At 44.3% G+C, this 24,368-nt stretch overlaps 1 protein-coding gene across 1 annotated transcript in view; it reads left to right on the top strand.

Moving 5' to 3' along the window:
• Positions 1-24,368, top strand: part of tgfbr2b (transforming growth factor beta receptor 2b) — a 77,703-nt gene that overhangs the window by 38,500 nt on the left and 14,835 nt on the right. Inside the window, exons 4-5 of the mRNA XM_078242185.1 lie at positions 3,100-3,911; positions 18,500-18,641. Coding sequence (XP_078098311.1) covers positions 3,100-3,911; positions 18,500-18,641 — 954 coding nt within the window. The remainder of the gene's footprint in view (positions 1-3,099; positions 3,912-18,499; positions 18,642-24,368) is intronic.

The raw sequence follows: 24,368 nt of genomic DNA, 5'->3' as shown, positions 1-24,368 counted from the left end.
CTGGACCCTCCACCAGGGAACCTGCCACCGGGGTGTTATCTTGAGCGGGTCTGGAGGACCCCGCTGACAGGAAGGGCTGGAAAATCCCCAAGCCTTTTTAGCAGTAAATTTGCCAATGCTGTGACGCTGTCAGCTCCCTTAAGCGATCCCAGCTTTTACTAGTTTGGGGAGATGATTCCACTGCCCTGGAGCAGAACCCAGGACGTGTGACAAGTAAAGTCCTGTCTGATTCGGATCACATCTCCATGTTTTTAACTCCCCTGAAACTGGCCCCGCTGAGTATTGGATGAGGTGTGATTTGCTTATGTGGTCATGCTTCCTTGTGCAGTCGGAACAGTGAGATTGATGAGAATCTCTTGGTACAATTCTGTTTGTATACTGTTAAAGAACTCCTCTACTTTCTCAGAAGACTAAGCAAATTTGGCATGTCTGCTTTGACTCTCGCCAACTTCTACAGATGCACCATAGAAAGCATTCTTTCTGCTTGTATCACAGCTTGGTATGGCTCCTGCTCTGCCCAGGACCGCAAGAAACTACAAAGAATCAGAGAAATCATAGAAACCCTACAGTGCAGAAAGAGACCACTTGGCCCATCAAGTCTGCATCGACCACCCAGGCCCTACCCCCATATCCCTACATATTTACCCGCTAATCCCTCTAACCTACACATCCCGGGACACTAAGGGGCAATTTTAGCATGGCCAATCAACCTAACCCGCACATCTTTTGGACTGTGGGAGGAAACCGGAGCACCCGGAGGAAACCCACGCAGACACGAGGAGAATGTGCAAACTCCACACAGACATTGACCCAAGCCAGGAATCGAACCCAGGTCCCTGGAGCTATGAAGCAGCAGTGCTAACCACTGTGCTACCATAGGACAAAGGGTCGTGAACATAACCCAATCCATTATGCAAACCAGCCTCCCATCCATTGACTCTGTCTACACTTCCCACTGCCTTGGAAAAGCAGCCAGTATAATTAAGGACCCGATGCACCCCGGATATTCTCTCTTCCACCTTCTTCTGTTGGGAAAAAGATACAAAAGTCTGAGATCACGTATCAACTGACTCAAGAACAGCTTCTTCCCTGCTGCCATCAAACTTTTGAATCGACGTACCTTGCATTAAGTTAATCCTTCTGTACACCCTAGCTATGACTGTAACACTACGTTCTGCACTCTCTTCTTTCCTTCTCTATGAACGGTATGCTTTGTTTGTATAGCGCAAGAAACGATACTTTTCACTGTATCCCAATACATGTGACAATAATAAATCAAACCAAAAAGAAAGTGCCTTTTGTGGCTTCTGGATGTCTCAAAGCTTGGTACAGCCAATGGAGTGTAACCACTGTCGTAATGCTGGGAAATGTAGCAACCAATTTGGATACAGGAAGATCTTACAAACAGCATTGAGATAAATGACTGGATAATATGATTTGATTTATTATTGTCACATGTATTGGAATACAGTGAAAAGTATTGTTTCTTGCACGCTATTCAGATAAAGCATACCGTTCATAGAGTACATAAGGGAGAAGGAAAGGAGAGGGTGCAGAACATTGTTGTTACAGTCATAGATAGGGTGTAAAGAAAAAAACAGCTCAATATATGGTAGGTCCATTCAAAAGTCTGATGGCAGCAGAGAAAAAGCTGTTCTTGAGTTGGTGGGTACATGATCTCAGATTTCTGTATCTTTTTCCTGATGGAAGAAGGTGGAAGAGAGTATGTGCGTGGGGTTTCTGATTATGCTGGCTGCTTTTCCAAGGCAATGGGAAGTGTAGACAGAGTAAATGGATGGGAGGCTGGTTTGTGTGATGGACTGTGTTGTAGTGATTTTGATTGAGGATACATATTGACCCGCACAATGGGCAGAACTCCCATCTTCTTCAAATTGGTGCTGTGGAATCTTTTAGCTTTTAGAGGGCTGATGGGGGCTTGGTTTAACATTCCATCCAAAATACAACATCCCTGGCAGTCCAGCCCTCCCTGCGGTACGGCATTGGAAGTCCCAGCCGAGATTGGGTGCTCAAGTCTCTCGGGTGAGATTTGAACCCACGACTTTCCTGACTCAAAAAGTGAGGGTGCTACCATCGAGCCACAGCTGACAAGGACGGTGAGCCAAAGAAGGAGCTGTAAATGAGGATCGCATGAAAACTAAAAGCTTCCCACACCAGCTGAGAACTATGGACTGAGTTGACACTGCTTTAAAATTGTTGAAGTATTTGAAAAAATAAAAAGAACAAGCAGCTGTCCACTCTGAGGGTTATCAGTCTCGGTGCAGTCTGTTTGTATCGACTATTCTCCCAAGTCCAGGGAATGTTCAGTATGTGGCATGTCTGCAACTGGTCAAGAAATCACCATGGCTTATGGGGATCCAAAAAGCTGGGCTTTATGCTATAGCAGTTTTATTTTAAGTTTAAAGTTTATTTATTTATCAGTGTCACAAGTAGGCTTACATTAACACTGCAATGAAGTTACTGTGAAAATCCCCCAGTCGCCACACTCCAGCGCCAGTTCAGGTACACTGAGGGAGAATTTCACATGGACAATGCACCTAACCAGCACATATTTCGGACTGTGGGAGGAAACCGGAGCACCCGGAGGAAACCCACACAGACACAGGGAGAGCGTGCAGACTCCACACACACAGTGACCCAAGCCGGGAATCGAACCCGGGTCCCTGGCGATGTGAGACAGCAGTGCTAACCACTGTGCCACCGTGTCGCACAAGCACTGGTCAGTTTTGGTAACCCCCATGTATCACACAGTTATGGAGTTTTACCTACAGAAAGAGGCCCTTCAGCCCATCGTGTCTGCACCAGCCATCAAGCACCTATCTATTCTAATCCCTTTTTTTCCAAGCGCTTGGTCCGTAGCCTTGTTAATAATTTAATAATAAGTGGAATACGCTTCATTTATTTTATTTTCTGATTGTGCTTTTTAAGAGGAGTTTAAACTGCACTGAATTGACATGAGTCAAGTGAGTTCTTTTACAGATCCTGCTTGTTTTTAAGAGATTTACCTTGCTAGCTCTATCTGACAGAGTTTGCTGTGTCGATATACTTTGTTACAGCTCCGATGTTCCCTCTCTCCTTTAGGTGTGATACTGGACAAGCAAGTGATATTGGAGGTTGTTCTTGTAACTCTTGTCCCACTGCTAATCCTCGCATCCGTGGTGATCCTCGCCTTCTATTGGTACCGGGTCCAGAGACGGAGGAAGCTGAACAAAGAGTGGGCAAAGGATCAGAAGGCCAGGAAGCCAGGTCGCCGGCGCCGGCCTCCAAACGAGCGCAGCGAGGGCAGCGCCATGCACCTCGACGACGACCAGTCCGACATCAGCTCCACCTGCGCCAACAACATCAACCACAACACCGAGCTGCTGCCCCTGGAGCTCGACACGGTGGTGGGCAAGGGGCGCTTCGCCGAGGTCTACAAGGCCAAGCTGAGGCAGAGCACCTCGGAGCAGTTCGAGACGGTGGCGGCCAAGATCTTCCACTTTGACGAGTACATGTCGTGGAAGAACGAGAAGGAGATCTTCTCTGACGTCAACCTGAAGCATGAAAACGTGCTGCAGTTCCTGACTGCGGAAGAACGCGAGACAGAAATGGGCAAGCAATACTGGCTGATCACAGCCTATCACCCCCAGGGCAACCTGCAAGATTACCTCACCAGGCATGTGGTGAACTGGGAGGACCTGTGCCTGTTGGGCGGATCGCTGGCCAGAGGGATTGCACATTTACACAGTGAATACACACCCTGCGGGAGACCAAAGATCCCCATTGCGCATAGAGACCTGAAAAGCTCCAACATTCTGGTGAAAAACGACCTGACGTGTTGTCTGTGTGACTTTGGATTATCCTTAAGGTTGGAGTCATCACTCTCTGTGGATGATTTAGCGAACAGTGGGCAGGTAAGTGTCAAATTTTCAACGGTTTGGATTGAGGAGGTTGCCTCAAGCTCTGGAATTCCCTCCCTCTATCTCTCTACCTTTTCCTTTCAAATGCTCAGTCAAGTCAACCTGTTTGGCCTCGTTTTTGTTCACCTGTCCTAATAACATCTTACACAGCTCGACGTCAAACTACGTTTGATAATACTCCAACAAAAGGCCCTGTAGGAATGTAAATGATTGTTGATTGCAGTTAGTAATGGAGCTTGCAAAGGGTTCCTCTCTGTCCTATCCGTTAGAGCCTAATCTACCTGAGGAGTGATACACAAGCTGGTATCACATGAGAGACCATGTTGGAGTATTGGGGCTATATCAACTCTGAGGTTTGCTTCGACCAAGCACGAAACCATCATCGCACCCACTCTGGAAAAGCTGCCACGGAAGTAGGTTAGTTCGGTAGCTGTCGTGGGAGTGGGTTAGTTTGGTAGCTGTCAGGGCAGTAGGCAGGTTTGGTAGCTGTCAGGGGACTGGGTTAGTTTGGTAGCTGTCGTGGGAGTGGGTTAGTTTGGTAGTTGTCAGGGCAGTAGGCAGGTTTGGTAGCTGTCAGGGGACTGGGTTAGTTTAGTAGCTCTCTGAGCCAATGCAGGCATGGTGCTTTTTGTATTCATTCCTGGGATGTGGGCATCACTGGGTAAGCCTGTGTTTATTGTCCAACCCTAATTGCTAGTGAGAAAGTGCTGTTGGGATGATGAGCCAAATGGTGTCCCCTGTGCAATATAATTTGCAGATTCTAACATTGAAGGAGTACCACAGAATATTCGTGTTAAGTCTCCACATTGGTGGAAGTTTTGACTGACCCATTCATGTACCCTTTGCCACTCATGAGTTATTCAGTCATTCCCTTTGGAGGAGCTGGTTACCTTGTCACGTAGTTAACGTAGTGCTCCAGAGTCTGCCACTTCCAGCTTGATTCAACATACAGATGTATCCAAACGTTGTATCGTGCAGTAAGATCCAAGGACTTAATCGACCATTTGAATGGCTGCTGCACTACCTTGAGGTTAAGAGAATGAGCAGTGCTTAAACAGTCTGTACTCAAAGCACATGAACAAACCCTTAGATAGCACCCTTGCCCTTTTGTTTTGGGGACAATGTGTGTGTGAGTCAGTGCTCTTCCCGCACAGATCCTACAATGATCAGATCGCATACACTCGATTATTAAGTCTCCTTTCTTAAGAAGCCAAGGTAATGTGGCAAAGTTCCCAGTGAAGCATCATAAAAGGAAAGTGAAGTTGGATCAGGAAAGTAGCAATTGGGTCTTGGAAAATGAAGGCTTTAAAAGCCTGGAGATCTTTAGTGGGTAGTAAAGGCCCTGAGAGATAAGGAAACATTGAGTATAACATAGAGACTGCTGAGAGCTGAGGGAGCGTATGGGATGGTGGATAGACAGGTTATAAGAGGGGACAGTTTCGAGGAGCCCTCAATTCATAAATAGACAACTGATTGAAAGCTGGGAGATTTTTGACCTAAAACAGGCCTAGACATCGTGCATTGGTTATGTTTTGAATGGGTACAAATGAAAACATCGCAAGTGATGGCAGGAACAATGCAATAGCTCTTGGCAATATTAATGGAATGTCTTATTTATTTTTGTTGGTATCTGTTTTATTCCCAATCTCATGGGATTTATTCCTGGACCTTCTGTAGTGGTAACTCTGAAACCAGCTCCCATTAGTTATATGGTAGCAGCGTGGGAATGATTCTGATTGACATTTTAATTTCAGATCTCTTTGAGAGGGTCATCTCCCCTGTTGCTCAGTGACTCCCTGAGCCATATTGGAAGCTATTTTCTGTCACTTAGGCTGTGCTATTAGCATATCTTAATTCTCCCAATAGCTTGGCAAAGAAATTGCTTTGCATTGTGCCTCTTTATGGATGTAAAATTGGAGCTATGTGATCATTTTGGCAGTGGGATACCCTACACTCAATCTGTGTCATTGTAGTGTTGTTGTGCCCATCTGTTTAGGCATTCCTGGTAGCTTCCTAAAACAGACATGAAGACCTTTGGATATCATAGAATCCTACAGTACAGAATGAGGCCATTAGGCCCATCGAGTCTGTACTGACCACAATTCCACCCAGGCCCTATTCCCGTAACCCCACATATTTACCCTACTAATCCCTGACACCTGGGTCAATTTAGCATGGCCAATCAACCTAACCCATCTTTGGACTGTGGGAGGAAATTGGAGCACCCAGAGGAAACATACGCAGACACGGGGAGAAAGTGCAAACTCCACACAGTGACCTGAGCCGGGAATTGAACCCGGGTCCCAGGCACTGTGAGGCAGCAGTGCTAACCAGTCTGCCAAGGTGCTGCCTATGTTATGTTAATTCGGGATCTGAATCACATTGAAGATTTTCTTTGGAAAAGTTGCTTCTGCACAAAGCTGATATTGGGCCTGCCTGCTTAGGATTCTTTCATAGCCTTGGCAGCTACCAACAAAAGATAAGTTTTAACACTGATCAGTTAAATTAAAACCTTGCCCTATGGGTGAGCACCACTATCCCAATTCTGCAGTGATCACTATTGATCCACTACTCCTTCCCAGAACCTTACTTCCAGGCAGGGGAAACGGCCTGACATTTGTGCATTGAGGATGAATGAAGCCTGAGGCCTAATTTTAGGCCTACCTCAGGCAACTCAATTATGATGCCTGATCATCATCGAGCCTGCATCCAGAAACAGTCCAAGGTCAATCTCAAACCCCTCATCAGTGTGTTGCTCAATTGGTAATATTTTAAAGGGATATCTACAGCTATTTTTAGGAATACAGTGAAAGTTTACAAAAGTAACAACCGTTCTCAAACATGTTACAAAAGAGTGTCTTACTAAGCTGCATTTTAATGTAATATATCAGTAAATATTGTCAGAATCATAGAATGATACAGAACAGAAGGAGACATTAAAACTCATCATACCTGGGCTGGCTCTTTGGTACAGCTGGTTACATTTACCTGCTTTTTCCCCAGAGCACTGTAAATGTTTTCCCTTCAAGTATTTATACAACCTCCTTTTAGAAAGTAATCTACTTCAACCACCCTTTCATGGAGTATGTTCCAGATCACAACAACTTGCAGTGTAAAAAATTAGTAGTTGCCTTGTGTTGCCTCTACATCTTTTGCCAATAACCTTACACCTGTATCCTCTGCTTACCAACCTTCTAAGTAAGAAGTTTAACAACACCAGGTTAAAGTCCAACGGGTTTATTTGGTAGCAAAAGCCACACAAGCTTTCGGAGCTCCAAGCCCCTTCTTCAGGTGAGTGGGAATTCTGTTCCCACTCACCTGAAGAAGGGACTTGGAGCTCCGAAAGCTTGTGTGGCTTCTGCTACCAAATAAACCTGTTGGACTTTAACTTGGTGTTGTTAAACTTCTTACTGTGTTTACCCCAGTCCGACGCCGGCATCTCCGCATCATGACTACCAACCTTCTGCCAGTGGAAACAGTTCCTCCTTTTTACTCTCTAAAAGCTGTTCATAATTTTGAACACCTCTTTGTACTTTTGTCTTAATCTGCTCTGCCGTAAGGAGCACAAGCCCAACTTCTCCACTTTCTCTGCAAGACTGAAGTCCTTCATCACTGTTACCAGGAACTCTAGTCTAAGGCCTTGACATCCTTTCAAAAGTGTGGTGCTCAGAATTAAAAACAATATTCCAGCTAAGACCTAACATGCGTTCAAAAAGATCTACCTCAACTTCTTTGCTTTTATACTCTTTACCTCTATTAATAAAGCTAAGGATCTCATTTTTTAACCACCTTCAAATATATAGAACCATAGAAACTAGAAGAAGGAGCCCTTCGAACCTGCTCCGCCATTCATTATGATCATGGCTGATCATCAAATTCAATATCCTGATCCCCCCCGTATCCTTTGATCCCTTTAGCCCCAAGAGCTATATCTAATTTCTTCTTGAAATCACACAATGTTTTGGCCTCAACAACCTTCTGTGGTAGTGAATTCCGAGTATGTGAATGTAACTCACTGTTAGAATCCTAGAATCATAGAATCCCTGCAGTGCAGAAGGAGGCCATTTGGCTCATCAAGCCTGCACTGACAACAATCCCACCCAGGCCCTTACCCATAACCCATATGTCAGTGATGGGGAGGCAAGCAACATGAACAAAATCAGCAATTCAAAATCGGATGGCGAGAGTGAGAATGAGGAGCAAAACTTGTAGAAAAGAGCAAAAAAATTATGACGTTCGGAGAATGACATTGGATAGCGATGAAAGTGACTTGGGTGTTCTCAACAACAAAGACCAAGTGAGGAAGACAAAACCCAGTTGTGTTGGCATTGAAGATGAAGAACTGTCCACAACAGAAATCCAATGCAAAAACTCTGATTCGGATAGCCCTTCACTTAGCCGAGAAAAATCAAAATGTTCAAAGTGTCACAAGCATTGGTTGAGATTCGATCCACTACGGTGGCATCGTCAGCAAACTTGAAAATCGAATTGGAGGGGATTTTGGTCACACAGTCATATGTGTATAAGGAGTATAGTAAAGGGCTAAGCACACAGCATTGTGGGGCACTGGTGTTGAAGATGATCGTGGAAGAGGTGTTGTTGCCTATCCTTACTGATTGGTCTGAGCGCCATGGCTCTTTCTGACATATATTAATGACCTGGACTTCAATGCACAGGGGATCATTTCAAAAGATTTGTAGATGACACGTAACTCCAGAAATGTAGTGTGGTGAGGAGAATAGTAAAAGAATTCAGGAGGGTTTTCGTTGACTGGCGAAAAGGATAGATTTAATTTAGTGCAAATCCAGCAAATCCCCTGACACTAAGGGGCAATTTAGCATGGCCAATCCACCCAGCCTGCAAATCTTTGGACTGTGGGAAGAAACTGGAGCACCCAGAGGAAACCCATGCAGAAACGGGGAGAACGTGCAAGCTCCACAGTCACCCGAAGCCGGAAATGAACTTGGGTCCCTGGTGCTGTGAAGCAGCAGTGCTAATCACTATGCCACCCTGCCGACCCCACACAGCTATTCCTGTACCTCTCTTTAATATTTTAAAAATATATTGTCTCTCCCCATTCTGCTACTAGCGTGTATCATTTCACACTTCTCTGCGTTAAATTAAATCTACGATTTAAAACCCTCCCGAATTCTTTTACTATTCTCCTCACCACACTACATTTCTGGAGTTACGTGTCATCTACAAATCTTTTGAAATTATCCCCTGCGCACTGAAGTCCAGGTCATTAATATATGTCAGAAAGAGCCATGGCGCTCAGACCAATCAGTAAGGATAGGCAACAACACCTCTTCCACGATCATCTTCAACACCGGTGCCCCACAATGCTTAGCCCTTTACTATACTCCTTATACACCTATGACTGTGTGGCCAAAATCCCCTCCAATTTGATTTTCAAGTTTGCTGATGACACCATCGTAGTGGGTCGGATCTCAAGCAATGATAAGACGGAGTACAGGAATGAGATAGAGAATCTGGTGAACTGGTGCGGTGACAATAATCTCCCCCTCAATGTCAACAAAACAAAGGAGATTGTCATCAACTTCAGGAAGCGTAAAGGAGAACATGTCCCTGTCTTCTTCAATAGGGACGAAGTAGAAATGGCCGAGATCTTCAAGTTTTTAAGGTCTCCAGATCACCAACAACCTGTCCTGGTCCCCCCCATGCCGACACTATAGTTAAGGAAGTCCATCAATACCTCTACTTTCTCAGAAGACAAAGGAAATTTGGCATGTCCGCTACGACTCTCACCAACTTTTACAGATGCACCATAAAAAGCATTCTTTCTGGATGTATCACAGCTTGGTATGGCTCCTGCTCCGTCCAAGACAACAAGAAACTACAAAGGGTCACGAACAAAGCCCAATCCATCACGCACACCAGCCTCCCACCCATTGACACTGTCTACACTTCCCGCTGCTTCAGAGAAGAAGCCAGCATAATTAAGGAGCCCACGCACCCGAGACATACTCTCTTCCACCTTCTTCCATCAGGAAAAAGATACAAAAGTCTGAGGACACATACCAACCAACTCAAGAACAGTTTCTTCCCTGTTGGCATCAGACTTTTGAATGGACCTACCTCGCATTAAGTTGATCTTTCTCTACATCCTAGCTATGTCTGTAACACTATATTCTGCAATTTCTTCTTTCCTTCTCTATGTACGGTATGCTTTGTATAGCGCGCAGGAAACAATACTTTTTACTGTATGCTAATACATGTGACAACAATAAATCAAATCAAATTAAATCACTGGGGGAAACACTTAATATATACTTTCCTCCAATCTGAAAAACAACCATTCACTCCTCCTCTGTGCTCTCTGCCCCTTAACCTATTTCATAGCCACAGTGCCACCATCCCTTTAATTGCTTGGGTTCTAGGTTTAACAAGTCTATCATGTGACACTTGGTCAAATGCCTCAAAGTCCGTAGACACAAGATGATAGACGGACGTTTCTAATAAGCTGGCGTCCTCATTCAGGGAATGTTATTTGACACCTAATAGACATTACTGTTCCATGCTGATAAAGGAGAGCGAAAGGGCACTCAGCCAGCAGGTCAATTCCATTTAATAGGCTTGTTGTTAGCACACTGAATCACTGGTGGAGCTTGTGGAGCTCGCCACTGGCTCAAAATTAAACCATCCACCCAAGAGTAAATAAACAGACACTCTCTGTGTAGCCTGTTAGCAGCATTCTGACAGTTGTCACGGACCTGTGATAGTTAGGCAAGCACAACTTTTAGCTCCAGTGTGTATCTTGTTTAAAATTTAGGAATCAGTATCATGTTGAGGAGCTCATAGAATCATAGAGGACGGCTCAATGTGCTTGTGCCAGCTACCCGATTATCCCATTGTTCCCATTCCGCATGTAGATACGGATCGGGGGTTGAATGCTGTGGTACAGATCGGACATTGATTTCTGGGGTACGGTTCGGGGGCTGAGTTCTGGGGTACGGGTCGGGGGTTTATTCCTTTCTGGGATATGGATCACAGAGCCAGCGAATTTCCTCCGGGTGCTCCGGTTTCCTTCCACAGTCCGAAAGACGTGCTGGTTAGATACATTGGCCATGCTAAATTCTCCCTCGGGTGTTCCTCAGTCTTCCGAAGTGAGGCGACGAGGGGATTTTCACAGTAACTTCACTGCAGTGTTAATGTAACGCTAATAAATAAAGGATACGGACCTCATTCCCCCTCCCCATGTAAGATCAAGCCCTTTGTTGTTACTTATTGATAAATAGCAAAGCAGGCCATTTAAGAGGTGGGGGAGAGTTGATTGGAGAATCTGGTTTACAGCGCCACCATTGCTGGGAGGCTAGAATTCCAGACAGCTTATCTCCAGACGTCTCCAAGCATTTTACAGCAATTTAAGTATATTTAAAGTACAGTCAGATTGTGAGGTAGGTATTGCACTACGAGTGATGCATACCGAGCAACGATAATGATCATGGAAGCAAGTCGGGAGAGGTTGAGGCTGACTATAGGTGAAGTGTCAATTGGCGCCAATGTCTCAGGCAATCAATTGGAGGCAGGGCAGGACTTAACAGCTGGCAAAACTTACTAATTAGCAAATAGAGTCTGTTCACAAAGCATCTCTATGAACTGTAGCAAACAGAACTCTTGACCAAAACTACAGTCTTCTCTCTCGATAAAAGCAATTCATCAGCCGGAAATACAGTGAGTGGAGAATGGCTTTATAATACAAATGAAGTGCTTCAATAAATCTATTCTATTGATTGATTGAGGGAATTGCTCAATCATCTCCGTTCTGGGTGAGAATAGGGGTCTCACTATGTGCAGCCTGTTATATGTGCTTTCAACATGTGACTGAAGCATAATTGACCAAAAGCATTTTCACTTCATACCAACAATCCAGTTATCACGTGGATGAAGTCTGGGCCTAAACTGACGCCAGACTAAAGCGGAGTGAGTCTCTCTGAGGGGAATGGCTTCTGCTTCACAGCCAGCTCGGGCCTAATTCAAACACAGTTTACATTCCATAAGTTTCACACTGGTCTGGAGCCAAAACATGAGCTTGTCAGAGGGATGTGTAGAACCAATCGCAATGAGCATATAATGTGTGTGTTTCACACACGCGCTTAAAAAATGAAGAACTTGCATTTATATAAAGCCTTTCACAACCTCAGAACATCCCAAAACACTTTACAGCCAATTCAGTACTTTTGAAGTGTTGTCACTATCGTATTGTAGGAAGCCAGCCAATTAGGACCCGCAAACAGCAATGAAATAAATGATAAGTTATTCAGTTTTTAGTGTTGTTGGTTAAGGGAAAAATTTTAGTCAAGACACCAGAGAGAATTTCCCTGCTCCTCTTCAAATTAGTGCCATGTGTTTCTTCAGAAGGAATTCTTCAAAATGCAGGTAATGAAAATATAACAAAACTTACTCCAAGTTATAAATCAAAGAAAGGGTTTAATAAAGAAATGTTGTTACTCCAAACTTGGGGCCTCACCCTGGGCCACTCCAAGCTCCCCGCAATTCCAAATAAGTTCTTATTTATAGTGCGTCAGCTGACTATTGCATCACTCTGTAATTGGTTCCATGGTTTACTGGGTCAGCTGACCCTTACATCTTGTTGCCATTGGTCACATGTTCCAAGTTCCACATGCATGAGGACAGCCTCAACCAGGATCTTGGGTTCATGTCGCATTACATGTAACCCCCACCATTTGGCCTGGGTTTGCAAAATCCTACTAACTGTCCTGGCTTGAGACAATTCAGACCTCTTTAACCTGTGATTATCCCTCTCTCCACTCGCACTGTCTGTACCTGTAAAGACTTGATTACCTGTAAAGACTCGCATTCCAACTATTATCTTGCAGTTGTGTCTTTACCTATATATGCCGTGTTTATAAAACCTACCCCTCCACTCACCTGATGAAGGAGCAGTCCTCCGAAAGCTCATGATTCCAAATAAATCTGTTGAACTTTAACCCGGTTAAAAAATGGTGCCAGCTTTTGATCCTGGGTGCGTTTTGCTTTATTTTTATGTGCATCCTTTTTTCAGCCTAAAAAGCAGCTATCGAAATGGTTACGACATTAGGCTGGGGTAGTTGGATGCGAGGTTGGGATGCTTAACCTGATTTTATAATTTTATAGTGCTCATTGTGTTCAGGTCCACTGAGAGACTGATTAACTTAAAAGAAAATAAATTCAAACTTCCAATTTATAGCTGAAAGGTTGACGCAACAAGATTTCATGTTTCAAGACTTTTACTATAACAAACAGACTAAAAGCATTATTGATGAAACGCTATTTTTGTAGGCAACTTGTATTTTAAACAGAACTTTTCCCTTTTTCTTTTGCCGCAACCTAAATATCCACTTCATAGGTATACTTTTCACTGTCCCTTAAGTAGTATTTCAATTTTCCCAGGACCCAGTCCAAAGTGATTCTCAGTTCCTGAGGGTTTTCTTCCATTCCTTTCATTTCCCAGTCTGGTAACTTTTAACCTCAGAACTGTCTTTCATGATGTGGGGTTTTCCTGGTGGTTTGCCCTCTAACGCAAGCTAGGCAAATCTTCCAGCTTCATTTCAGATCCTCAGAAATTTGATCCTTTCAGTCCAAGTGCAAACTCCCACCCTTGTTCCAGTGTGTTCAACATAAGAGGATTTTGTCTCCTCTCGCTGCTCCCTCCCTTCTGGATTTGGGCTGACTGCCTGTATGTCTGTTTTCAGGGATGTCTCAGAAACCCTTCCCCCTCTCAAAACCATCTCCATGGTGATGCGAATCACATAGGCCTTATATCCAGGTAGAAATGCCAATTAGCTGTCCTTGAAACTCCAACTCTATTCTATTTTGGGAGTAAATGGACGGTTCTGAGTATAACTTTCCACAAGTCTCAACACATTCCTGGGACTTAGACGACTACTAGTCTATCCACCATAAACATAACTGCGAAGTGATGCATTTTGGAAGAACTAATGTAGGGGGGAGTTATACAATAAATGGCAGAGTCATCAAGAGTATAAAAACACAGAGGGACCTAGGTGTGCAAGTCCACAAATCCTTGAAGGTGGCAGCACAGGTGGAGAAGGTGGTGAAGAAGGCATATGGTATGCTTGCCTTTATAGGACGGGGTATAGAGTATAAAAGCTGGAGTCTGATGTTGCAGCTGTATAGAACGCTGGTTAGGCCACATTTGGAGTACTGCGTCCAGTTCTGGTCACCGCACCACCAGGAAGTGCAGAGAAGGTTTACCAGGATGTTGCCTGGTATGGAGGGTCTTAGCTATGAGGAGAGATTGGGTAAACTGGGCTTGTTCTCCCTGGAAAGACAGAGAATGAGGGGAGACCTAATAGAGGTGCACAAAATTATGAAGGATATAGATAGGGTGAACAGTGGGAAGCTTTTTCCCAGGTCGGAGGTGATGATCACGGGGGGTCACGGGCTCAAGGTGAGAGGGGCGAGGTATAACTCAGATATCAGAGGGACGTTTTTTACACAGAGAGTGGTGGGGGCCTGGAATGCACTGCCAAGTAGGGTGGTGGAGGCAGACACGCTGGCATAGTTTAAGACTTACCTGGATAGTCACATGAGCAGTCTGGGAATGGAGGAATACAAACGAATGGTCCAGTTGGACCAATGAGCGGCAAAGGCTTGGAGGGCCGAAGGGCCTGTTTCCTGTGCTGTACTGTTCTTTGCTGCTGCCATTGCCTCCAAGTGTAAACACTTTACATCTTCATTCCAGCAAAACCACTCAGGCCTTTCTTTAATTTTTAACAGCCACATCTTCCAGGGCTGTCACTAGGCAGTTTTCAGAATAGGTCACATGATATCCTTCATTTTATCCTAAGTTAAAGGTGCAGTCCCAACACACAACACTCTTTAAACTTCATATTTGTTACAATAGTCGTGAAGGAGTTATGCCTTTCAAAACCATTCCTTTGGGTGGTCAAGAATTAGATTTTATGAAGTTAAAGTTTATTTATTAGTCACAAGTAGGCTTACATTAACACTGCAATGAAGTTACTGTGAAAATCCCCTAGTTGCCACACTCCTGCGCCTGTTCGGGTGCACTGAGGGAGAATTTAGCATGGCCAGTGCACCTAACCAGCACGTCTTTCGGACTGTGGGAGGAAACCGGAGCACCTGGAGGAAACCCACACAGCCACGGGGGGAACCTGCAGACTTTACATAGACAGTGACCCAAGCCCGGAATTAAATCCGGGTCCCTGGCGCTGTGAGGCAGCAGTGCTAACCATTGTGCCATCATGCTGCCCCTTGAATCATTTTTGGGCAATGGCTTCAGTGAAAACTAAAGTGCTGTTTAGTACTCCCTAGCGAAATGCGAAGTATTTTTTTTGCCACTCCACCCTCGTCTGAGGTACCTGTGGCTAACACAATTCTCATGGCTTTACTCCAGAGCTTTGCTTAATTTTCAGATTGATCTACTGGAAGTGAAGTTAGGACATATTTTTAAATGACTAGCTTAAAGAAGGTTTTGAAATTAAAGGAATCTGATTCATTCTCCAATTCTGCATGTGTAGTGTCCTTGCCCAACTGTCCACAGGAACTGGTGATGGGAGCTCTTTGTCTCGAAGCCGCAGTTTCCATGGGGAATGGAAATTTCATTTTTAATATATCCTGGCTTCATAACAATGTCAAAATCGTCAGACAGAGCGAACACTCATGTGGCACCAGGTCCGAAGTCAAGGAGACGCATACCCCAAATGAAAGACAGAAGGCTAATTAGTGCATTCTCACTTCTTCAGCTTGAGGCCCCTAATTTCAATATGGAGGCCTCACTCATCCCTAACTAATGATATCTAACTTTTGCGATGTAACTCTGAGCTTATTGGGAAACCCAATAATCTGCTCATTGCCCGTCAGATAACTCTTTGAAGTTCACTAGAGCTGAATCCTCAGACCAGTTGAATGACAACTGTGATCTGTTGACTTGTAGAGCCATCACAAGCAAATCTTTTATCACTTTGGGGTCTTGAAGACTTTTTGTTTAAACTTTCCTCTCCCATCATTGTGGTGTTGCCAACCTCAAACACTCCTGGGGTTGGATACCATCCTCCCCTTGGACCCAGACCCAACCCACAGGAATGGGAAAGGAGAGTCATTGTGAAATGCTCCAATCAGCTTGTGGTCGCTGGTGTTGCACAGCCTTCTCAATAGCTGTCTATTGCAATGCCTGGTTGCTTGTAGTTACACTGCCTGGGGATAAGAAACCAACAAGCAAAACATTTTCTGGGTGGCACAGTGGTTAGCACTGCTGCCTCACAGTGCCAGGAACCTGGGTTCAATTCCAGTCTCATGAAGTTTGCACATTCTCCCCATGTCTGCGTGGGCTTCCTCCGGGTGCTCCGGTTTTCTCTCTCAGTCCAAAGATGTGCGGGTTAGGTTGATTGGTCACGCTAAATTGTCCCTTAGTGTCAGGGGGATTAGGAGGATAAATATGTTGGGGGTTACAGGAATGGGATCTGGGTGGGATTGTTGTTGGTACAGACTAGGTGGGCCAAATGGCCTCCTTCTGCATTGTAGATTCTATAATTTTATGATTTTGGATGATGTCAAAGAAAAACAACTGGCTATCTAGAAAATAATTGGAAATTTTTAAAAATTGACTTTTGTCACTAAGATTGACAGCATCCATTCAACTGCTTCTACTATTCACTCACTTCCCCTAGCCCTCCAGGCCAAACTTCCTCTAAAGCTCCCCCTACCCCTGCCACTGGCCCCTGGGCCTGAACTCACATTGCTCTCTAGTTCCTGTGTCGTCTCATGTGTTCTCCAAGCCCCCCTTGTCCATCGGACCCACTACCTGCTCCCTCAACCCCTATTCCCACTAAACTACTGACCACCTAACTTCCCTTCCTTGAGGTCCCTACTTTAGCTGATATTGCAAACAGTTCTCTCTCTCTTTCCCGATACTGTCCCTTTTTCCTTTGAATCTGCCATTACATCCTTCACAAAAAAAAATCCTTGGCCACAAAATGTCCTTGCAAATTACCATCCGATTTCCAGCCTCCCTTTCCTCTCCAAAGCCCTTCAATGGATTGTCGCTTCCCAAATTTGCAGCAAACATTCACGGAACGTCACATTCAAAATGCACCAATCAGAGAGTTTCTGCCCGGCCACAATATCAAAAGAACTCTACCAAACTCACAGATGTGCAACTGTGACAGAAGTAAATTTCTCTCCTGCTCCTGGAGCACACCAGAATGATAGGGAGTGGGATAGCTTGATCTTGGTTTCGGACAAATCTCGGCACAACATCGAGGGCCGAAGGGCCTGTACTGTGCTGTACTGTTTTATGTTCTATGTTCCTTCTCAACCTTTCTGCAGACTTTGACACAGCTAACCACACCATCCTCCTCCCAACTTTGCCATCCAGTGGGACTGCTATCACCTAGCCCATTCTTCTCTGTCAAACTGGAGGCAGAGAATCACCGGTGATGTTTACTATTCCTGCTCCTGCACTATTGCCTTTGTTCGTCCCTCGGGGATCTGTCCTTGCCTCCCTCCTGTTTCTATTAAACATGCTGCCCTTTGTTAGCATCATCTGAAAACACATTAGTCTTCACGTGGACACTGATGACACCCAGCTCTGCTTCCCAACTCCTTCACTGTCTCTAAAGCATCAGACTACTTATCCCACATCCAGGACTGGATTAATTGAAATTTATCCAATTAAATATTGGGAAGATGGAACCCATTTGTTTTGGTGCCCATTCCAAAGAACATTCTCCGGCTACTGACTCAATTTCTCTACTTGACAACTGTCTTGAGAGACACCCAGACTGTTTGCAACTTTGGTGTCATGTTTGACTGAGTTGAGCTCCCACTGCCGTGCCGTCACCATAACAGTTTATTTCCCTTGCCTAGCATTACCCGAATCGGCATCCCTATCAGCTCATCTGCTGCTGAAACCCTCGCACACAATTCTATTAACTCCAGGCTTGGCTATTCCAACACCCTCCTGGCCGACCTCCCACATTCTACTCTCTGTAAATCTGAGGCCTCCCAACACTGTTGTCCATGTCCTTACACCAAACCCCAGTTAGCCAACACCCCTGTGCTCACTGACCAATGGTGGTTAAGCAATGCCTCAATGTTACAATTCTTGTCTTTGCTTTCCAATCCCTTCATGGCTCGCACCTCCCTATCTCTGTGATCTCCTCCAGTCCCATCCCTCCCGAGATATCTGCACTTTTCTACCTGACTCCTTGAGCACCCCCCAATTTTAATCCTTCTACAGTTGGTGGCTGTCTTTGCCTTAAACTCTGGAATCCCCTCCCTTAATCTTTCCACCTCTCTTTCATGCTCCTTAAAAGTCCTAAAATAAAACTCCTTAAAATCTACCTCTTTGTTTCATTTTTGGGTCTCCTGTCTTATGCAGCTCAGTGTCAATTTTTTAAAATAATATTCTTATAAAAGTGCTTTCAGATGATTCATTATGTTAAAGGTGCTATATTAATATAAGATGCTGTTCTTGGCTTCAGTCCCATCAGTTGTGCTGGGTTTCATTACAAGTTGTGCTGTTTGCTGTACGATACCTGATGTGTTTTACCCTTTTTGTTTGTCCTTTGTAGGTTGGCACAGCCAGGTATATGGCACCCGAGGTGCTGGAGTCACGAATTAACCTGGAAGACATTGAGGCGTTCAAACAGACCGATGTATATTCAATGGCACTAGTTCTGTGGGAGATAGCATCGCGATGTACGGCTGGTGGTGGTAAGTGGCATTAGAGTTCTGTATTTTAAATCTACAACAGGCTGTCCTTTTAAGAATGTTGCTTAACAATAAACTCTATGTTTACTTCCTGTTGTTGTAAAGTATCTGGAAATTTCAACAGGAAGGAGAGAATTGATGAACTAAGAAAATGATCATAGGTGTCCACCATTGCTAAGCTGATAGCGCTCTCATTGCTGACAAATATTAAACCAACATCTTGCCTGCCTCCTCAAGTGTCTGTAAAAGCTACCAAAACACGACTTCAAATAAGAGCAGAGTGTTTCTGGCCAATATTTATTGAGCAACCTACATACAAAACTACAATACAGGAGGAAGCCACATATCGAGTCTGTGCTTGTTGTTTTGAATAGTAATCCAGGTAGCTACACCCTGCTCTTTCCCCATATCCACATTGAATTTTCTTTTGATAATTTTGATTGACTCTGTATCGACCACCCTAACAGGCAATGCATTCCAAATCCTAACCATGCCTTGCGCAAAATAGGTTTTCCTCGCATTGCCTCTGATTCATTTGCCAGTCATCTTAAATTTGTGCCCTCTGGTTATTGACCTTGCTGCCTGGGAAAGTTTCTCTTCGTTTACTCTTATCACTACAAGAGCAAAGGAAAAAAAATGGCCATTTATGTAATTGGCAACTTCCTGTGCACAAATTGGTTGCTGCGTTTCCCAGTGGCTGCGTTTCCCAGTGACTAGGTTTCAAAATACTCCCTTCGCTGTAAAATGCTTTGCAACATTCTGAGGTCGTGAAAGGGTCTATGCACAAGAAGATCCTCTCTCTGCATATGATTGATGCAGTTAATCTGAACTTGATGGTTCTTTGGTTTACTGCCACTTATCTAGAATTGCATTGCTGCTTAGAACAATATCAAAGACCACCCAAAAAGTGATTTAATCACTAACTTCAGATGGTTCCACCGGGGTTAGAGTCATAAAATCATAGAGGTTTACAGCATGGAAACAGGTCCTTTGGCCCAATTTGTCCATGCCACCCATTTTTTTTTAGCCACTAAGCTAGTCCCAATTGCCCACATTTGGCCCATATCCCTCTATACCCATCTTACCCATGTAACTGTTCAAATGCTTTTTAAAAGACAAAATTGTACCCGTCTCTACTACTACCTCTGGCAGCTTGTTCCAGACAGGTTCGGCCAATGGATACTCAGAAAAAGTTAGAAGAAATAAAACCTCTTCTAACTTCCACGTACTTTAACTATTTAACAATTTTTACAGCCAGACCAATCCCCAGGGAACCTCTGTCCCCCTCCTCCCCCCCACAACTAATTACATCCCCATGGGATTCCCCATTCCTCCATCCACATGATACTCCCCAACCCGCAGGCCTGACTCTCAACCCCAACCCAACTGCGTACCCACCTCCGTGAACCAACTTGTCCCAGCTGCACCGCTCGCCCCCCCCCCTCCAATCCGACTCAGTTGGACCCCAACCAACCCAATGCCCTCCACCTGGCTGGAGTGCCCAATAAGCCCTCCCCCACCCTACCAACCCAAACTCCTGACCCGACCCATCATTTTCCATCGAACCCTTTACACTTGCCTGCTTTATGGCAGCTAGTGCAGTAAAAAAGGGGAAATGCAGGCAACAGACAGTGACGCATGTCACCTGTCCTTCTGGATCTGAATCCAATCAATAGAATTAGAAAAAAAACCTTCTCTACCTGATAGCTCCAAGGGGCCAATGTGACCTAAATTTGAGCAGATTTAATGCAGTTACGATGAGGCGAAGCTTAGCCTCCTGACTAAAACACCTCAGTATTAATGGATTCTAGCAATTTCCCTATGACAGATGTTAGACAAACTGGTCTATAATTTCCTGCTTTCTGTGTCCCTCCTTTGTATTGAGGAAGTTATAGCAGAAAACGTAGAAAGTCATAATGGGATCAGGCAGAGTCAACATGGTTTTGTGAAAGGGAAATTGTGTTTAACAAATTTTTTGGAGTTCTTCGAGGAACTAAGCAATGTAGATAAAGGGAAATCAGTAGATGTGATGTACTTAGATTTCCAAAAGGCATTTGAATAAAGGCGTTAGATTTGCTATTTTCCATTAACTTGTTTCTTCCTCCATCCTGCCTGACCCACTAAGTATCTCTACCATTTTCAATTTTGATTTTAGCTTTACTCATCTACATTTTTTTCCATTTATACAGTTGTATTTTGTTCTTGGCCAGCCTTTATACATCTGTCAACTTTTATTGGTGAGAACTACTGGGTGGAAATTTTCCACTCCCGTCGAAGTCAACGGACTTTCAAATGGCTCACCGTGTTTTCCAGTCCCACTTCCTCCATGACGGGGCCATAAAATTCAATCCACTGAGCTTGATGGGTTCAGCAAATATTAACCTAAAAGTCAAAAGCTTTCCACTGTCAGGAATATATGTGAGGTTCAGAGTTCTAGCGCAAAAGGGCGGCCAATGGCGTAGTGGTTAGCATTGCTGCCTCACAGCACCAGCGACCCGGGTTCATTCCGGCCTCAGGCTACCGTCTGTGTGGAGCCTATACATTCTCCCCGTGTCTGCTTGGGTTTCCTCCAGTTGCTCTGGTTTCCTCCCACAGTCCAAAGATGTGCAAGTTAGGTTGATTGGCCATGTTAAATTGCCCCTTAGTGTTGCAAGATGTTAAGGTTCGGGGAATTAGTAGGGTAAATGTGTGGAGTTACAGAGGTGGGATCTGGGTGAGATGCTCTGTTGGAGAATCAATGCAGATATGGGCTGAATGGCCTCCTTCTGCACTGTAAGAATTCTATGATAACCTTCAAGCAATATGATTCCATAGTTTGTCATCAATAAAGCCTTCAATATCATATAGAAAAACACAAACATTGCAACTGGATAGGCAGCTCAGTCATGACCTGAAAAGAGAAAGTTCGATGAATATTTTGAATAGAGTCACTCAGGAAAACCCGGATGAAATGATTCTCTAAATGCATAACTTATCCCCCACGCACTAGGTGCTGCCACATGTCCAAACACTTTCTGCTTTCGTTGTATGGTGTCTGTTGTGGGAAAGTGTTTGTGACGTCAAACCAAAACAAAAATATTTCTAGTGTCTAATTGCACTGCATAGTCAGGAGAAACTGCTTTAAGCAAGGGTGGTAGAATGTGGATCTCACTACCACATGGAACAGTTGAGGTGAATAATATGAGAAGCCACATATGTTTATGAAGGAGAAAGGAATAGGAGGACTGACTGGATGAAGTCGAGGGGGAGGAGGCAAGAGTGGAGCAAAAACCTGAACAGAAATTAGTTAGGCCAAATGACCAATTCCTGTGCAGTAAATGCAATGTAATTCCTCGTTGACTAGAGTTACCTAACTTTTCAAAAACAGCACCTCATAACCTGAAGAAACCTGTTGTTTTTTAAATTTTTTTACTCCATCCTTAAAGTTACAAAGCCAATGTTCAGAACGGGCCGGGCAAATCCATTCCTTGCTTGCTCCAAAAATCAAATTCAAATTCCGATTGAATCCAATTCATGGTCCCCCATGGGAGACAAACAAGATCCAAGCTGACAAGATGAGGCACTGCACCCCATCTTGGGCTAGATCTACCTGCTGTTTGTGTAGTGAAATTCAGGAAGAATGCTTTCATGAATTGGAAGCAATCTGGCAAACAAATGACAGCATATGATTTGTCTTAAATTGGCACCTTCTTCCAAATTGAGCCATTGTGAGGACTGAGGTCATTGTTCTGTGAAGACCTTCAGTGAGCAGCTGCGACTGGGCAGAAGCGTTCTGCCTGGTACTCGGTTTAGGCTTGTCTTTATTCCGACATCGAATGTTAGAAACCACTTGGCAGCAGCCAACCCCTCCTCCCCTCCTGAGAATTAAAATCTCCCCTTAATCCATTTGTTCCTGTTCAGTATCCTTTATTGACTTAATCTGCCTGGGGACATTTTCCTTTTAAAAGCAAGTATTTCCATGATAATTAGGCTGCCGAGTATAGTTATCAGCTAACAAAACATGTACAGGGCTTACTTTCCAGCATCACTCCGCCTCCAATTGGATTACACCGCACTCGAGGCCATAGCCTCAAAGAGATATGAAACATGCTCAAATGTTACAAATGTAAAGCGAGGGTAAATGCTGTTAAAATGCAATCTGGGTCGCTGAACCTCGAGGGGTTTCTCCCACCAGCAACGCAAAAAAGCCCCACAAAGTGCTTGTTTCCTGTTGTTCTGGCATCGGGACAGTTGAGCTTCCTCTCCTGCTGTGGGCTTTCCCCCTGATCCTGCCTCACTCACATCGGCTGATCTCCAGTTACAAATGAGCACAAACCGAAACGTGTTGAGACTTAAGTCCCTGCAATTGCTTTCTTTGGTTCTTTGTGCTTCTCAAATGCCAATTCTTTTGAGCATGAGGCAATTTAATTGTTTGGTAAATGCTTTTGGCACGCAGTGTTTTCTTTTGAACAAACTGCCGCCGTTTGTGCCAATAACCAACAGGGCAGAGTTGGCAACGGGACAAGGAATGACGTGACACCGAATCATTGGCCACATTGCTTTAAGCTTCGAAAATCTACAACTCTTAGCTACACTTTTGTTTCAAAATTCCTCTGCTTTCTTTGTGTTTGGTAGCTGACATCAGCTGTTTGTCCGGTAATGCCTCAAGTTAAAAATTAACAGCCTTGTTTAAATTCATACCATGCATTTTGGTCTTCCTTAGTTTTGTAGACTTCTGCAGCAACATAGGAACAGGAATGGGTCATTTAGCCTCTCAAGCCTATTCAGTCATTCAATGAGATAGATCATGGCTGCTCAGTGAAATAACTCTATACAACTGCCTTTGCCCTATATCGCTTGGTTAACACAAATCTGTTCATCTTATTTTTAAAATTAACAATTGATTTAGCATCAATTACCATTTACCACATCCCATCATTTACAGAAAAGTCCAAACTTCTTCTAACTGTTGTGTTTAGAAATGTTTCCAAATTTCATTGCTGAAACAAAAGGCTCAACTTTTATACTTTGTTCCCCAGCCCTATACTCGCCAACCAGCAGAAATAGTTTCTCTCTCTCTCCTACGCTGACAGTTCCCCTCAATATCTTAAAAACGCCAATCAAATCACCATTTACCCTTCTAATTCCGGGACCCTAGTTTGTTTAATCTCTCCTCGTAGCTTAACCCTTGACGTCCAGATCTCATTCTAGTAAGTCTGTGCAGCACTCACTTCAAGGCCAATTTAAGTTAAAGTTTATTTTATTAGTGTTACATTAACTTACATTAACACTGCAATGAAGTTACTGTGAAAATCCCCATGTCTGTTTGGGTACACCGAGGGAGAATTTAGCATGGCCAATGCACCTAACCAGCACATCTATTGGGCTGTGGGAGGAAACCCACAGAGAGAACGTGCAGACTCCGCACAGACAGTGACCCAAGCCAGGAATCGAACCCGGGTCCCTGGCACTGTGAGGCAGCACTTTGCAACCGTGCCGCCCATATATCCATCCTAAAATGTGGAATTGCTTGCCGCCTTCCAACAGTGGTTTTACCAGGATTCTGTTTAGCTGAAACATGACTTCTGCCCCTTGTACTCTAGCCCGCAAGGGCGAAACGCTAGGATTCCATTCGCCTTTTGATTGTCTTCAGTTCATCACATTTTTATGAATGGGCCGCCACAATTTGTACCTCCACAATTATTAGTTTTTCACCATTTGGAAAGTACCTTCTTCTATCCTCCTTATGTC

This window comes from Mustelus asterias, chromosome 2 (genome assembly GCF_964213995.1).
Source record: "Mustelus asterias chromosome 2, sMusAst1.hap1.1, whole genome shotgun sequence".
NCBI lineage: Eukaryota > Metazoa > Chordata > Chondrichthyes > Carcharhiniformes > Triakidae > Mustelus > Mustelus asterias.
The sequence above is the reverse complement of the archived record's forward strand: the minus strand, read 5'-3'. Positions and strand labels throughout refer to the sequence as shown.